At 37.7% G+C, this 17452-nt stretch overlaps 2 protein-coding genes across 2 annotated transcripts; both read right to left on the bottom strand.

The window, feature by feature from the left end:
• Positions 1–1526: 1526 nt before the first annotated feature.
• LOC110678050 lies at positions 1527–16855 on the bottom strand. The gene is made up of 4 exons (XM_021850532.1): positions 16556–16855; positions 15619–15821; positions 15380–15557; positions 1527–2171 (listed from the first exon to the last, which is right to left on the bottom strand). The coding sequence occupies exons 1-4, from the start codon at positions 16668–16670 to the stop codon at positions 2125–2127; spliced, it is 543 nt and encodes a 180-aa protein (XP_021706224.1). The 5' UTR covers positions 16671–16855; the 3' UTR covers positions 1527–2124.
• Positions 1680–2081, bottom strand: LOC5575636 (RNMT-activating mini protein). The gene is made up of 2 exons (XM_021848753.1): positions 1898–2081; positions 1680–1834 (listed from the first exon to the last, which is right to left on the bottom strand). The coding sequence occupies exons 1-2, from the start codon at positions 2079–2081 to the stop codon at positions 1680–1682; spliced, it is 339 nt and encodes a 112-aa protein (XP_021704445.1).
• Positions 16856–17452: the final 597 nt, after the last annotated feature.

The following is a 17452-nucleotide window of genomic DNA, read 5'->3' as shown; positions in this document are numbered from 1 at the left end:
TTAGATAGATTGGATTGATATCTTTTTGTCCGGGTTTGGTTTTTTGAAACTTATTTTTAGCACTTCCAATTGGAACCAACGAACAGGCAGAATCGTATTCGATCGTATATGTGTAGCCATGTCTCCAAAGAGCAATATCCAATAAAATTATGGCTGAGTATCAGATTTTGACGCTTATCGGTAGATGTTCTTTTAAATTATAAAGATTATTGAACAAAAGGATACCTGAAATATATCTTAAGAAAAACTCAATATGGACAACGTCTACCAATCGCTAGAACTGAAATCATTACACTCCCATATAAGACCAAATGTTACCACTATTGTTCGCAGGGTAGTCTGTTTCCATTCACACACGGTCAACTGGTATAACCCTCCAGTTCGGGTTTCCGAGAACACTCGCCGAGTCCACCTTCTACGACAGGTGTGTCCTTATGAGAGTGTATATTCCTATCTACCATCAAAATCCCATCACTGGTATAGCATCTACCATTGTTTCCCAGTACCAGCTTCCCAGAGCAGATCTCGTTCGGTAATTGGGCACTGAACTGAGGCAGCTTTAAGAGAGTGAGAGCAATGATGCGCAGCAATACTAATCGACGGATCGAGCTGCCACTCGGGGAACCATCTCTCGAACAGAGCTGGTTCCCGGATGAATACTCGACCGTCCAAACTAGCAACCTCTTCTGGCTGAGAATATGTAACATAATCCTCTGCTTGACGAAGAGAACCAAAGTACCTGTGTGAGAAATTATCGTCTACCTTTTTCTTGCACTTAATTCTTATTGGAATAGTTTTGTTTACTTTTGCATACGACAAATGTCAAAGATGCACCGGCAAAACTAATTAAGGCCGCACGGGACGTCATCATAATCACCCTATCCATTTCAAGAAGCAAATCCCAAGAACCACTCCATATATTGATGCGAAAATGTATCACTATGATTCTATATATGTAGTGCACAACCCGATAAATTTTCAGCTTCATCGGTTCACTAAATTTTTGCTAAAGATTTGCTTCCACAAAGTTTTGATGATTATTGTTAGAGTGAGACGAAAGATAGGGAAAATAACACGGTCTCCCGTGTCCCCTTAAGTTTGAGATGTTAGCCCTTCACTGAGGCTAAACATGTATTTGAGTCAAGGTTTTGCTCACAGTACACACTGATAAAAATAATACTTAATAAAAAAGCCATTGTCACTTACGTCTTTTGGGATGCACATAAAATAAGTGATATAAATTTGTATCAAGTTTTAAATACGTTAGTGTCTGATTAAGAAAATGTCGTTTCTTGTCTTCTAACATGTAAAATTACATTTTTTGGTCGATACATCTTCAAGACACGTTTTTGTGTCATTCTATCACTTACATCATGTGTCTTTCATAACGAGTATTACGTCCAGAGTAATTTTCATTATTTTTAAGAGTGCTGATCTGTCGTCCTATCTGTCTTTCTACAGTGGCCTAATATTCGTACATCAAGTCAGAAAGATGTTCTTTCAAAACGGTCAAACACTCGCATGCATTTCGTGTTTTATATACAGCCTTTATTTACAATCTTCCAAAATTGTTCTAAAAGAATGTAACTACACATTGTTCACACGCACATTGTTTAAAACTGAAAATCCGCTTTTGATGAAAGGTGCACAGAAGCACTTCGCACCTCACACAGCTGCCTTTACGAGTAGTTCCTACCTACCGAATTGTAGCGGTTGTTATCCCGTCCGCCGCGATTATTATTGTTGTTGTAGCGGCCACCTCGCTGCTGGTAAGGCCGATCCCGATAGTCCCAGTTGCGATTGTGGTGATTGTATCGGCCGCCACCGCCTCCTCCTCCTCTTCCGCCCCGATCGTTGAATCGTCCTCGTCCACCGCCTCCGCCTCCATAGCCACCACCTCCTTGGAAGTTGCGACTCTGCCACGGTTCCAAGACCGGAGGTGCCCGAGCCGGTTGGGCACAGTACGCCGTAAACTCTGCGTCGTGCTCCGAGAAGCGATCGCCGAACTCCTCTTCGCATTCGTTCAGGAACAGCTGATCCTCCTCGGAGAGGATGTTGATGTGTCTCTTTGGGTCAACCATGGTTTGGTGGTTTTCGTTCCTTCCGATCGATCGATTTATGGTCTTAGTTCTCCCGAAGGATCTTTTCGCGCATGAGCAGCGAGTTTACGTCTGGAAGGAGAAATACACGGAAAATAAATTTATTAATCGCTAACCAGGCTTCTATTTTTCGAATTATTTTCAAGTAAAACTCAATAATGACAACCAGTGGCGTCCCAGTGGCCATACACCTATTCAAGGCGGGTTCAGCTCCTCCTACTCTGGCCACAGAGTACAATGAACCAGCCTTGGGCCTATTCACAAGACATTTCAAATCAGCTGATCGAGAAGCATTTTGACAGTTCTTCTATGAAGATGACAGTTCCGTGTTAGCACCGGTCCTACACCGATGTAAACAAATGCATAGACGAACCTGTCACATGCAAAAGTCTATGGCGTGGTTTGCGAGAATCGAGAAAGCGCGTACAACTGGCGTCACGACACGACGTCTGCTGTTGCCAGAGAAAGCGACAACGCATGTTGCTTGGGGCCTTCATGTGTCACACGATACTAGGCGCGGTATTGATTTGAACTAAATCTAGATGTAAAAATTAGTCTGTTTTGTCTCATCATACGAACCTAATTCATATCGATGAACGACAACTGATAATTGCGGTAGGCTTAAAACGGGTTTCAGCGTTAAATAGGAGTCAGTCAGTATTTCACTTAAAAGTTTTGATATACCGTAATCCGGGGTATCATTGATCAGCGGGGTAACATTGATCGGAATGACTCATCTCGTTAAAAGATCGTATCATCATTTATTGATGGAACATTTCCAAATCACGAATGGTGCTCCTCTTTCTTATTTTCATGAGCTAATGTAAGTGACGATTTTTGCGAAAATTACGTTTACGAGTTTTGTTTGATCTTCCGACCTTGACGCTTGCTCCTGCGAGAGCGGGTGACGAGGGCAGGATAAAACATGTCGTACGTCGGTCGAGTAGTGGAATGAAATAGCGCCGCGGATCGTTAGTAGTGTTTGATCTATTGATCGAGTCGCTTGCTCTTGCATGGGCAAGTGATGAACACTTTTTCGGGATACAATGCGTCTTTTGAATTATACCGCGAATCCGATTAGGCATGATTATATCATAGATCGCATCACCAACCATTGGTGACTCCCAGATCTTTACCTTATCCCACTAACTCAATGTCCTTTCCATGACAACTGTGGAGATGCAGAGGTATACTCGGTCTCTAGTAACAACGGTTGTCTAACTAACATTCCTTCCCTTCCCCGATGACCGTAAGGACGTGGCCGGCGCCGTTATTGACTTTTAAAATTTGAGCTCTCGATTTGTGCACATTGAAGAATGGTAAGCTAATCCCAAGCCCTATTCATAAATTCCCTGTGCAACTTCGATTGTTCTGGTCAATCACGGAGTAGCAACTACGAATTGTACGGTCATCTATGCTCATGCTCATTTTTGCGAAAATTACGTTTACATTTTGCGTAAATTTGTCAACTTTTTGAAACAATGATTTCAATGGGTAAGGATGACACTACCGAAGATTCATGTCTCACATAAGTTCTGCAAACGATATGAGCAAGGGAAATGCGGTTCTTACTAAAAATTGGCATCGCCAAAAACGATTCCGTTGTCAAAAATTTCATAAGTATGCTCAATTAGGCAACATTAACGAATTACTGTAAATAATATAGAATTCCCTTAGGAAATTGCCTACCTTTAGGCGTATTCCGTGGTTCGAAGTGTTTTTAATTTTAAAATAACTCAAAAAGTAAATGACTTGTAAGCGTTTTGCTTTCATATTCGGCTTCGGGGGCCATGATTTAACTAAGTAACGACATTTTCAATATAACCGAACGTTGTTTACATTGGTGATCAATGTTACCCCATATCAGCTAAATCAAAAAATCACTTAAAACATTTTTTTAAACATGCTTAAATCTTTCAAAAAACAAAATGAAGTATATAGTCACGAGCTATGGGTGGCAGTACTTGTTTTAAAGATATAAAATTTACGACATTTGCATTTTCAAACGAAATATTTAAGAAATATTCAAAAAAATGATAAATGTTACCCCGGATTACGGTATCGAAAATAGTCTTCAAGAACATGTTTCGAAAAACAAAGTATAGTGATTCATTTAACAAATAACGATAAATTATTGTTAAGAATTATCATTAAGTAGTTCTAAATTAGAACAGCATCTTAAAAGGCGAAATGTCTCATCATATCATAATATTATAGGTACCGTAATCCGGGGGCTAACTTCCCGCATAGAAAAATACAATTCGTCTTATTTTCCAAACAATAAGATTCTTCTAGCTGATATACTTAATACAGGTCGGACTCGATTATCCGGGATACGATTATCCGTAATTTTAGACTCGATTATCCGGAATTTGCTTTTGATGTTCTTGTCAATTTTGATGCATAAATCTGAGTTAATTTGATATTGCAATATACAATATGAATGGTTTTGCAGTTTAGAACGTATTTAAGAAAAGGGGGTTTGAAAAAGTGCATTTTTGTGTGAGCTTATCAATTTTTTTTTCTTGTAAAGATTCCTACTGTTCATAGAAAAAACTTCTGGCTACGCCACCGCATCATATAAATAAAATAAAGAAAAAAGGTTCTTTTGTCAAAGGTTGCAATTTTTTCTTAGTGATTCGATTATTCGAAGGATTCGATTATCCGGAGTGAAAAAAAATCGATACTCCGGATAATCGAGTCCGACCTGTATATCACATACAGTGACTTTTTTGTTGGACAATATGAGTTCCAGAACTCTAGACTATTAATAACGGTTTCCATAATCCACAGCAAACAGTAACAGTTTGAACAGAAATTGTGAAATATTATGAAACAGAAAACTTGTGGCAGGACGGACCTTAGTTCACAAAAATGCTTCGATCTCAGTCAGTAGTCATCCGAATCCAATTCTTTAGAAAGTTATGGAAAGGGGATTAGTGTACCTACATTTTGAGGGATGACCCATTCCTTCATACCCCTCTCCTCTTTTGTTTGACTCAAAAAACCTTGGCTTTTTAGTGTTTTTCTACAGCAATTTTGCTATTGTGCTCTGCAAGATAAATCCACGTAATGCGATTATCTGAAAATGTCGATATACCGTCGCAGTGATAATGTTTCAGATTGGGCAAATTTGAAACATTTGTGTCCTTAAAGGACGAAAATATCCAAACCTACTTGAATTTTGACGTTGCGTTTGAATTGCGCGCATATCTTCTGCGCGTTACCGCCGCCGCTGGATTTAATATAAGCGCCGCAATAAGCATCATGAAAACAAAAATCACTACACTTTTTATATTAAATTTAGGGGAGGGATTATTAGAGTATGTTTAAATCTACAAATTGAAATTTGTAGTTTTAAAACAAAAATGCCGATCAGATTTTTGTTTTTCAAAATGGTGAAAATGATGAACTTAGTCCAATATAGGCATTTTGGACCATTATGGTCCTCCGGGAAAAGGACACCAGTAAATCCGGATTTATATAAGGATGTTGTGTGTGTGTGCTTACAATCCACCGCCCACTGACCGGCAGTGCTTTTATGGAAGAAATTTGTTTGCACTATTTATCGAAACACTTAGATGTCTATATAGATGCAGACAACTTTAGCCCTGGAGATGGAAGGTGATAGCTTTACTGCAATTCCAACGACCCATTTCAAGAATGGCTGTTCATACACACACACATTCTGAGGTTGTTTTCATCACAGCAAGCCCCGCATGAAAGCACCCGGATATCAAATGGATACCTAAAATGATTTCACACTTCCCGGATCGAAAATTAGATTTTCGACCCTGGCACGTATTTAGGGGTTTCAAATGGTCATATAATTTTGAACGATCTCACCAGTTTGTTGTTCTTTCCATTGCTGCTTTGTGCTGCGTTATTCATATGCCAGGGTGTCCATTCAAAATCAGTTTTCCGATTCCCGGATTTTTCGCGGATGCCTAAGAGATTGAAACCGGACGACATCATGGTTCTGCGAGTTCATGTAGTTTGATAACATCAGAACACCATTTCATTGTTGCGCTATACATAGTCAAATGTTGAATAACATTAGAAACACGAATAGTAATATTCACATAGAAGAGGATTGTTTGAATCTTATCACTATTTGATTTTGTAGACTCTTCAGCTGTTTGCTTTTGCAACTTTTTTTGTCATATAAATGTTTATTTTTTTAGGACTGTATTTAAGTACTATAAAAGTCAAAATAAATAAAGAAATCCAAAATATTGTGGGTTAGGAACGATTTGAAATTAAAGTTTAAGACAGATATTATAGAGTTATTGAAAGTCTAAACGACCAACAATAAAGATGTTGTATGCAAAACTTTGCTGCCAATTGTCAGGGCTTTAGCTGTAACTTTGACAAAAATTGACCGATTTCAATTCTTTAAGAAGTAATGGACGTGTCAACTAATCTAGTTTTGAGGTGCATCCACGGAGATGAACTATGACCACCGAATACCGGTGATAATCCGGATTTCCGGAAGCATGTCTTATGCAGTAAAATTATGACATGTTTTTAGTAAAGGTCTCGGCTAAAAATTCAAAATTTTACTACACATGGAGATAGAAGATCAAATTCTGAAGCGATTGGTGCGCCAAGTATTAAGATCGATCCAGAAACAACCAAGATATGGCCATTTCCCCGGAATCGGTGCCGGTAGTGGATCCGAATTGGGATCAAACAATTTATTCACTCAAAATATGTCGCGCAATATTGTTTTCTCCCTAGCTTATCATAAAATACCCTATTATAAATTGAGAAAGAGTCTTGTACAGATTTGGCCACTCATGGCGCCGCCAAGTGCCCCGGGGGAACCTTGCATAGGGGACATTTCGATTTCGACACCAAAGCATATCATGCGACGGCTCATTCTTCATGTCTTGTCGTAAATAGGGCAACTGTAGACTCTAAACGGATAGTTGACTACAGTGACTACTTCCGGGACCACCGGATGTCCCCGAGGGAACCTGTAATTAGAGACAATTGAAATTGAACTCCAATACATATCGTGCGACGGTTCATTTTTCATGTCTCGTGCTAAATAGGGCTAATGTAGACCTAAAATGGATAATTGACTACAGTGGCCACTTTTGGGACCACCGGAATTTCCCGGAGGAACCTGTCTATGTTTTGGTGTAAGAACAGAAATGTCCCCAAAATGGGGAGGGTGCAAAAAAGGGGGAGGGCTTCCTGCAAATCTTATTACAACTCTTCATATTGGACTTAACGTTTAAAACATTATATGGCACATGAATTCCGCTGTCCTGAATATAAAACACTGTGTCGGTTTATTGATTAGATTAGATTTTTAAATAAAAAATGCAAAAAGTTCAAGTATATTTTAAAAATGACCTGGAGCAGACACGAACATTCTGAAAACGCCATTATTTTTGTTTATTTTTATACTTTCAAGCCCGGGTTGTCCGGTCTCTGTGCATTCAGATCGACTTTTTTTGTCGAACAGTGATATTAATGCTGACAAGAAAATACTGAAATAAATTTCGGTATTTCCAGGATGCTTTTCAATATTGCCTGTGCATGCACTTAGATTAGATTAGATTAGATTAGATTGACCTAATTATTCAACAAAAACTACCCAAAAACATGATTTTTCAATGAATCAAATTTCTATTGATTATTTAAGTTGTTTTCGCCGGAAATTGCATTTTTTCTAGTTAACCTTAATTTATAAAGCATCTTGCCTTAATTACGAGTTGAATAGTGCATATATATTTTTACATACGCAAACATATTTTTGTTGCAAAAGTAGTTAGTAATTGTTGCAAAATAATTTACAAAGGTTAAACAAATGAGAAAAATAAATTAGTTTCAGCTTTAGAGATAATATTTAACTGGCAAAAACAAATAAAAAACTGGCATTTTTCTTAAAAAAAAATCATGTTTTTGTTCAGTTTTTGCTGAAAAACTTGGGCAAGACATTTTTTAGTGAAATGTGATGTATGAAAGGTTTGAAACTAATTAAATAAGCTTCAAAATCATGTGAAAAGATTTGGAATCGGTTGAGTAATCATGAAGTTATGGTCAAACGAAGTTAAAATTTTTGAAAAAATGAGGAAAAATTTGGAATAAATTACTTGTAACTTAAACTATTTTTGATTTTAGACAAATTTGATGTTGAACTCTATAGTTTTCATAAATTCAATTTTGAAGGTATTGATGCTAAAAGTTTCAAAATCGGTTGAAAAATAACAAAGTTATGTTTACTTCACTGATGGTAATTTTTCATAACCTGAAAATTTTCCTTCAAGAGGCTTGCGCCACCTCTAAATTTTAATATTTTTGGCTCAGATTTTGAGGTTTCTCTTTTTATGTGATCAGAATTCAGTAGAGCATACGAATTTTTGGTTTTGAGAACTTTTGAAAAATAAGCCGCACCCTAATGGACACCCTGATATGCTCATCCCCGATGGATTAAGCTAAAACTCTAGAGACCAATCACTACTGTCACGATCCGCACTACTTATTAATTACCATCCAACGCGCACAAAACATCTATAAGCGTCTGTTTTCACATCGCAAGTAACATTCTTTACATTGTTTGCCGGGTGGCATAGCACCATCAGTCGAATCTATTTTCACCGACGAACTTTTACATGACGCGTAATCGAGATAATTCTCTGCTGAAACACATTCTTCTCACAATTTGATACTTTTCTTCTACATATTTTCCGGGTGGCATAGCACTACCCGTCGTTTTGATATTTTCACCGGCCGATTCAGAAATGATGATGAATAGAGATAAAACGTGGCAGCAAATACAAAACACATCTACCCGCGCGCACAGCCTGCTGCGATCTCCTTTTCTTATCTGTTTTCAATTATGTTAAAAATGCCAAACAACTGAATGCAGGAAAACAAGTACGACGGTCAGCCTCTTTGGCTCATCCTGGACAGAGTTACACAATATCGGTCATATCAGCTGATGGCTGATGGACTAAAACTATCAATATCAGTTGCGAACTAGCAATATCACTTGGATCTGACAACCAACAGCTGTGATGCGACATCGCACTCTAAATCACAATCACTGCAGAATGAGTGATCACGTGGTAATTACCCACGCTATTAATGTTTTTCAGTGACCAACACACAGTTTCAATCCGTCTGCAGCACTATCAAGAATATCGTACTGATAAATTGCCAATTTAGATGCTTAATTTAAGGCTAAACTTGGGCCATCAGTGATATCCATAGTCTATTGCCATCAATGCACTGGTGATGGAGTAGAGAGCATGACGTTGATGTGATATGGAATGATCCGAATTGTATCGCAGTCGGCCTGTACAAATCAGCAAATTTCGCGCGTTGATAGTGACAGCAAGCAACTCTGATTCTGGATTTATATAAGGATGTTCATGTGAAAATGGGTGAGGTGCAGTCATATACGAATCAAATCGAATTCTGTAGCCAGCATTCGGCAGCAAACCCTTAGGCTTATGTTTTTGGTGACGCTGGAAGTTAACGCATCCCCCCTAACCCATCGATGTTGTTTGAAAGTTTTATAATTTTTTATGCAAAACTATAGAAATTTCGCTTACTACCGCAAAGAGGGTGTTTTCAAAGCAATTCATTCCTGGCTTACAATGATCTGTTTGGCCCTTCTGGAACTGATCTGGGCAGCAGTGAATACGTATTTTTCAAGAAGGGCTTTTATAGATAACTATGTATTGGTCATAAGTCATCTGAGTTAATTTACCCAAAAGTATATGACAGGTGCGTCGTAAGTCTACTTTTGGAAGAGCGCGAATCAATATGAAGTATCGCTTCCATTGGGGAATCTGTGATTTCAAATAGGTGGGGATCCTGAGGTTTTGAAGAGATCACCAAGAATCCGCTAGAAGCTTTTAGGGTTACTATATGAATTTCTGGAAATCAGTAGAAATTTTCGGCACCTGAAGTCCTGAGATTTCAGGAGAAATACTTCTTGGATGTATGTAAATATTCCAGGGTATTCTTAAATTCTCATAAAGAGTATTAAGGACTGTTCATTTTATAAAGGTGATACCTTGTTTATGCTATATCTTTTTTATTTATTGATAAAATCGTAATCGGTGTTCTGTGCATCGTTCAACTATTATTCTGCAATGCTATAAAAATATAAAATCATTCTGTAAGATGAATGCTTTTGGTTGAAGAACTGCAAAGTTTTTCCAAAACCTCCTAAGAACAACTGTTCATCAAAGTTAAACATAATGCTTTCGAAGAACAAGCCGTTTTTGAAAATAAAAAATATAGATTGTCGAACTTTCCAGAAAATTTCTAATAATCATTGAATTTAATAACCTTAAAAAAATCGTCCTTTCTAAACGTTGTGCCTTATTTGTGTGAAATTTATTTATTTTGATGGCTTTTTTATTATCACAATATAGTATAACATAAGTCGAACGATGTACAGAAAACCGATTGCGTTTTCATTAATAAATTAAAAGGATATAGCATGTACAAGGTGTCCACTTTATAAAATGAATAGTCCTTAGAATCAAAAGGCACTTTGGACTTTCGATAGGAGTTAGTGGTAGTGGATGTGAATGTTAGATCCCAATTGATGATCAGAAATCCTGAAGAAAACTCCGGTATGGATTTGGAGATTGCAATGGGAGTTCTAAGTTATCAAAACTTCTGTTTAGTTGAAATTCCGGTGGTAGTTCTAGTTCTATATTTGGTATTCTAAGATTTAGGCCAGGATGCCGAAGCTTTCCTTGGATTTCAGTAGGAATTCTAAAATACCTATGAGAACTCTGTAATTTAGATGAATCCTAAGATATATTGGGGGCCAACGTTGATTTCTGCTTGAGATCCATGACTTCAATGACGATTCTCCTGGAATTTCGGTAATTCCCTGAGATTTCTATTGGAATTATGTGATTCTGGTGAGAGTTCATAGACCCTGAGAGCAATTCTGAGATTTCTTTGGTGGGAGTTTTGAGATTTTGTAAGGATTCTGGAGGGATTTCGGCAAATGCTGTTGGAACGCTCAGGATTCCTATATGATTTCTGGGTTTTCGATGGAAGTGGGTGTTGAAATGTTTGGTGAGCATGCTGGATCTCAATCGGTGATCAGGAATTCCAGCGTGAGTTCTGGGCATACCGTTGGAATTCTTGGATTCCTATAAGAGTTTTGAGACATTGATGGGAGCTCTGGATCTTCAGTAGAAATTGAGAATTCTGATTTCATGGGATTGTTGGGATTTTAGAGAATTCTTTGATTCCAAAAGAAGAAAAGAATTCTAATGCGTTTTTGTAGAAATTCTGGAATTCCGAAGATCATGCTGTAACATTGGAAAGAATTTTGTGATTTCGGAGAGAATCCTGCGATTTCGAAATAAATCTGAAAACTTTCGATGGAATGATGGAATTTGGAAATGAAAATCTTTAGTTTGGTGAAGTATTGGTATTTTGAGGTAAATTCTTAGATTTTCACAAATTTCATAACGCTGAAGGGGGTGGGTGTCCTAAATATGTTACAGCTCATACAAAAATTTAAAAATATTTATACAAAATGCGTCACAAGGGGGTGGGTGGGTATCGAAAATTGCCATTTTTGGCGTTATGAAATTTGTGAACAAACCCTTCAATAATTTCCGAGATACTACTATTTTTTTTTATTTGAGAACAATCCTGGGATTTCAATACGGACGTTCAAATTCCGAAAGCCAAAACCTAAGAATTTTGTATGAGTCTCGAATTTCGATGGGAATTCTGGGATTTCAAAAGGCACCGGTTTGAGATTTCGGTAAGATCTCCTTTGATTTCTTTGGAAACCACTGGACTCCAAAAGTAATCCTGGTGTATCGTGGGAAATTTGAGTATTGTGCTATAGTTTCTGTATAAATAGCAAACTAGAGTTTTGCTGGATATTATATAATTCTGATCATAGTCCTGATAATTTAGAGGGAATTCCAAGATTTCAAAGATAATCCTGCCATTTCAATAGGAATTCTGGAATTATGGGAAAATTCCTAGGTTTTCGATGTGCGCTTGCAATTTGCGATTTCTATGGAAATTCAAAGGAAAGTCCTTGTTCTATGGTGAATATTTTGAGGTTTTTGTGAAGATGATGGAATACAGATAAGTAGTGAATATAATATAATATCTGGGATTGTGGTAGGAATCCTAGGTTTTTGATAGTGACTCTTGGTTATAATTCCACGTTACTTCTTCTTCTTCTTTCTGGCGTTACGTCCCCACTGGGACAGAGCCTGCTTCTCAGCTTAGTGTTCTTATGAGCACTTCCACAGTTATTAACTGAGAGCTTACTATGCCAATGACCATTTTTGCATGTGTATATCGTGTGGCAAGTACGAAGATACTCTATGCCCTGGGAAGTCGAGAAAATTTCCAATCCGAAAAGATCCTCGACCGGTGGGATTCGAACCCACGACCCTCAGCTTGGTCATGCTGAATAGCTGCGCGTTTACCGCTACGGCTATCTGGGCCCTAATTCCACGTTACAACAGGGAGAATTATAGCTGTGATATTTCGATGAGAATGCGATCGGAATTTTGCATTGGAAGTTCAGGTTTTATACTGTGTGTACAACAATTTCGACAAAACCATGGTTTTAAGAATTCAACACAGAAATTTAGAGATGCTCCAGAAAAATTTCGCGCATACGATTTTTGGGTTCCCAACGATAATGATTATTTCAGAATTCAAACGGCATCCGCTTGAGATTTTGGTGAAAATTCTTGGAATCCTAAAAATCTTTTCTTAATTCTAAAAATGCAATCGGAATTTAGTTCCAGTGATTGCAGAACTTCGACCGCTTCTCAAGGAATTCCCAAAATAGTTATATACCAAATTTCATATGCTATTCGACATCTAAAATATACCTGCCAATGTATTCGAAAACCAAAAAAAAAGGGGTTTTCCAATTTTGCTATCGGAATACCAGTATTCCTGAGGTTTTTCATAATTATTTCTTGGCATTTTTAGATATCCAAGATTCTATCCTATTCCGATCGTTTCCCATCGAATGCCTACAGCATATAACGGAATTCAAGAAATTACACCAGAACCATTACTGTATGAATCCACCCCCCAAGAGAGGTCGAAATCCCAGAATACTTTTACAAAAAAAAAATCCAGAACTTCCACCCAAATCTAATAATTTCTGCTAGAATTCAGGAGTATTTTTCGATATCCAAATATTACATTATCCTATCTCCGTACAGTTTTCGAAACAACATTTTATATCGCTTTAAAAACATACTAAGCCATCCTTTAAATGGTGGCGCCTGATAACGGAACGTGATTTTCTCTTGCTTGATTTACGCTTACCTCCATAGATCCAATCTACTGTGATCTCTATTGTCCATCTAAAATTTCAATAGATTCCTTGGAAAAAGTACTCCCAAGTGATTTTTACGTGACCATGTCCATATTACACTCACAAGCTAACGGTTTCATAATACCGTACACCCCCGCTAATTTGAACGGTACCTCATGCAAACCATCGGGGTTCATTTTTAATTTGAACTTCTAGTCACCCTAGAACCATTTTGACGTTAACTACGTCTTACGGCAATATGAGTGTCAATTGAAAATCTAAATTGTTGCGACCGTCACGAAATTATGTAAGATTTTGAATGGTAATAACTCAGCCATTTATCGGTAGATTTCCAATGTTTTCCCACCAATCGGTCGGAAATGTATACAACATTTTACTCAAATGAAGAATACTTTTGAATTTTGACGATAGACTGTCGAAAATTGGGAAAATGTCGACCCCTTTCTTACGCAACCAAATTCGTTCATATTGTCTTCCACGATTCCTTTGGGTTGGCTAGTGCACTATAAAAGCAGACCAATTTCTGCTTCCTCGCGCATTCTACTTTTGACGTTAACTACGTCTAACGACAATATACTGGGTGTCAATTTAAAATCTAAAATGTTGCGACCGTCACGAAATTATGTAAGATTTTGAATGGTAATATCTCAGCCATTTATCGGTAGATTTTCAATATTTTCCCACCAATCGGTCGGAAATGTATACAACATTTTACTCAAATGAAGAATACTTTTGAATTTTGACGATAGACTGTCGAAAATTGGGAAAATGTCGACCCCTTTCTTACGCAACCAAATTCGTTCATATTGTCTTCCACGATTCCTTTGGGTTGGCTAGTGCACTATAAAAGCAGACCAATTTCTGCTTCCTCGCGCATTCTACTTTTGACGTTAACTACGTCTAACGACAATATACTGGGTGTCAATTTAAAATCTAAAATGTTGCGACCGTCACGAAATTATGTAAGATTTTGAATGGTAATATCTCAGCCATTTATCGGTAGATTTTCAATATTTTCCCACCAATCGGTCGGAAATGTATACAACATTTTACTCAATTGGAGAAAACTTTTGATTTTTGACGATAGACTGTCGAAAATTGGAAAAATGTTGACCCCTTTCTTACGCAACCAAACTCGTTCATATTGTCTTCCACGATTCTTTTGGGTTTGAAGCGCACTATAAAGGAGACCATTTTCAGCTTCTTCGCTCATTCTTATATTCTTTACATCTTACGGCAATATACTGGGTGTCAATTAAAAATCTAAAATGTTGGGACCGTCACGATATTATGTTGGATTTTGAACTAAAGGAAGGCTGCAACTATGAAAATCGACTAAAATTCAAGTGCAAAAAATCACTTGGCGTAGTTAACGTCATGTGGTCGTGTCTTGTACACAACCCCCTCTGATTTTTTTCTGGTTACCCTTTTCACTGGTTTGTTTTGATTCTGCGTTCCATTTAACTTTAGTCCGTTCCATACGCTAAATGACGTTTGAACCATTTTTAATCTGAACGATGTGCAAATTAGCGGGGTACAAATTGAAAAATCTTCAGATTAAATGTGGTGAAACCAACGGGGGTACCCGGTATAGAAATTATCTGGGAAACAGAGTGCTTTAATCTCAATCTTGATAAACGATCCCTAATGAAAGGATCATAAGTTGTCCATTTCTTGCAAAAGTGTTTGCTCTTCTATTATTGTTAATGATTTTTTGCTCGACAATCGCAACAAATGGATTACATTCGTTTGTTCCACGATTGCTATAGCAACTCCTGCAAATATGTTTTCCACATCCGCATACAAAGATAAGAGCATATGTAATAAATGGTCAAAGGGAAAGTTTCGTCATATGAATCTTTCACAGATTAATGACTGAAATGTTAGCAATCAAAGAAGGCCTCTTTCATCGGATTTGTGGCCATCTTCGATTGAATTCATCCCCGACAATACTCACATTTTTCCGATATGATGTTGTTGTAGATCAGCGCGTAGAATCCCTTCTCGCTCGGGAAATAACGATCGTACGTGGCAGTTTCGACGGGTTCAAACATCCACCCCAGATGGGTACGGCACTTGGGACACACACAGAGCTTCCACGCGTAGCCGGGAAACCACGAGTGCAACGATATCCACTGAAAAGGAAATTTGATTTTTGCTCCGATTGAACAATTCCAAACCTCATCCTCAACTCACCGATTCTATTTTGGCACAGTAAGCCTGTTGAACAATGACGATCTTGAACCGGATTCCCAACGTATTCTGGACCTCCTGTACGGTGACTTGCTTTCCCGTAGATAATGTCTGATTGCTAAAACCGAGTGCCAGCGGGCTGTGCTTGTTCAGTAGGAAATTGGACAGGCTGACGTCATGGCCACAGGAACGACAGATAAAGAAATCTAGAACCATGACACATGTTTAGTAAAACGGTACCCATCGTGAACGGGTACCGAACAACCTTGCTGACTAATTAGATTACTGCCCTCAGGTAACATACAGAGTGAGGTACAGTCGCCCCAGCAGTTATGGATCAGAGTAGGATTAAACGGAGAATATCTCACCAAATTGAGTCGTAATTACGCAGAACACATGCTACCTACGTGAACTATAAATAATGGTGAACCATGGGCCGTTGAAAACCATATCACAGTTGTGAATTAATAATAAGTCGATTCCGAAAGAAACGCCAAAACGTACGCTAACACGTAACGTAACGCTAAACGTACTAACACGCCATTCGTTTATCTCGCAGATAAATTGCTGTTATAGTGTTCTGATCCATATGAATCCTTTCAATTCAATTCCTCTCCCACTAATCCATATCTGTGTGATGCACGTTTGAAATTTCTATGGAAATCAATACTTTTTCGTAAATAACAGCGCATTTTGAGGCGTATTCTCGAAAATAACTACATTCAGCAATGCCAGGTAGGTAATCTAGTTTTGTACAGCGACACCATGATTTTTAATCATATTTTATTCTGAAAAATGACACTTCGTTGATCCATAATTGTGGGATAACTGTACAATAAAAAATATTTACTCAAGTCCAGCACGTCTTTTGCCGAATGGCAAAAACGCTCATTTATCGCAAGATTAACAGAAATAAAAGAACTACCCCCAGAATACTCACCTTCCACCAGCGTTTCCTCCGGGGAGGACACCAAAATCGACGAGCTGAACAGTTGGAAAACGAAGAAAATCACCAACAAAATATGCATCAAGAGCCGACTTTCATTCCACTTCATAGCTTTCAGGCGCACGCATTGACGGACGACGACGACTGCATCCAAGCGAGTGCGAACGAATCCAAATGACAGAAAGGCTGTCAAACTTTGCCGGCGGCCTCCGGGGCCTCCGGCTTGGCGGAACAATAACAAGCCGCCTCGGATTGGGCGAGCGCGCGGGGCTAACTTGACGCGGGCGGCTAATTTTCAACCGCAGAAAATCTATTTAATTTTGGTTTTGATATGATTTTGATCCGAAATTGAGATTTGAGTTGGGATTTAATTTGGAATACATTCGGATTTGATTCGTATTTGATTTGAATTGTTCTTGGCTATGATTTAGGTATGATTAAGATAAGATTTCGATTTGATTTTAAATTTGATTTGGATTTGATTCGGATTTGATTTGAGTTTAATGTTCTGTGGTTTAAGTTTCATTTGAAAATGAATAGGATTTGATTTTTTATTCGGTTCAGATATGATTTGAGTAATGTTGCGATTTATATTTGATTTAAAATTGATTTGGATTTGATTTGAATTTGATTTAGATCTCATTTGAATTTGATTTGGATTACTTTTGGATTAGATTTGGGTCGAATTTGAATTTGAGTTAGTATTGATTTGAATTTGATTAAATTAACAGGTGACTTTGATTTGATTTGTATGTAATTTGGACTTGATTTGAATTAATTTAAAATTTAATTTCGATATAAATTGGATTTGGTTTGATATGAATTTGATTTGATTTAGAGTCGGATTTGATTTGGATATGATTTACTTTAGATTTAGATATGGTTTGGATT

The sequence above is a fragment of the Aedes aegypti genome, chromosome 3 (genome assembly GCF_002204515.2).
Source record: "Aedes aegypti strain LVP_AGWG chromosome 3, AaegL5.0 Primary Assembly, whole genome shotgun sequence".
NCBI lineage: Eukaryota > Metazoa > Arthropoda > Insecta > Diptera > Culicidae > Aedes > Aedes aegypti.
This window is presented reverse-complemented; position numbering and strand designations above follow the sequence as displayed.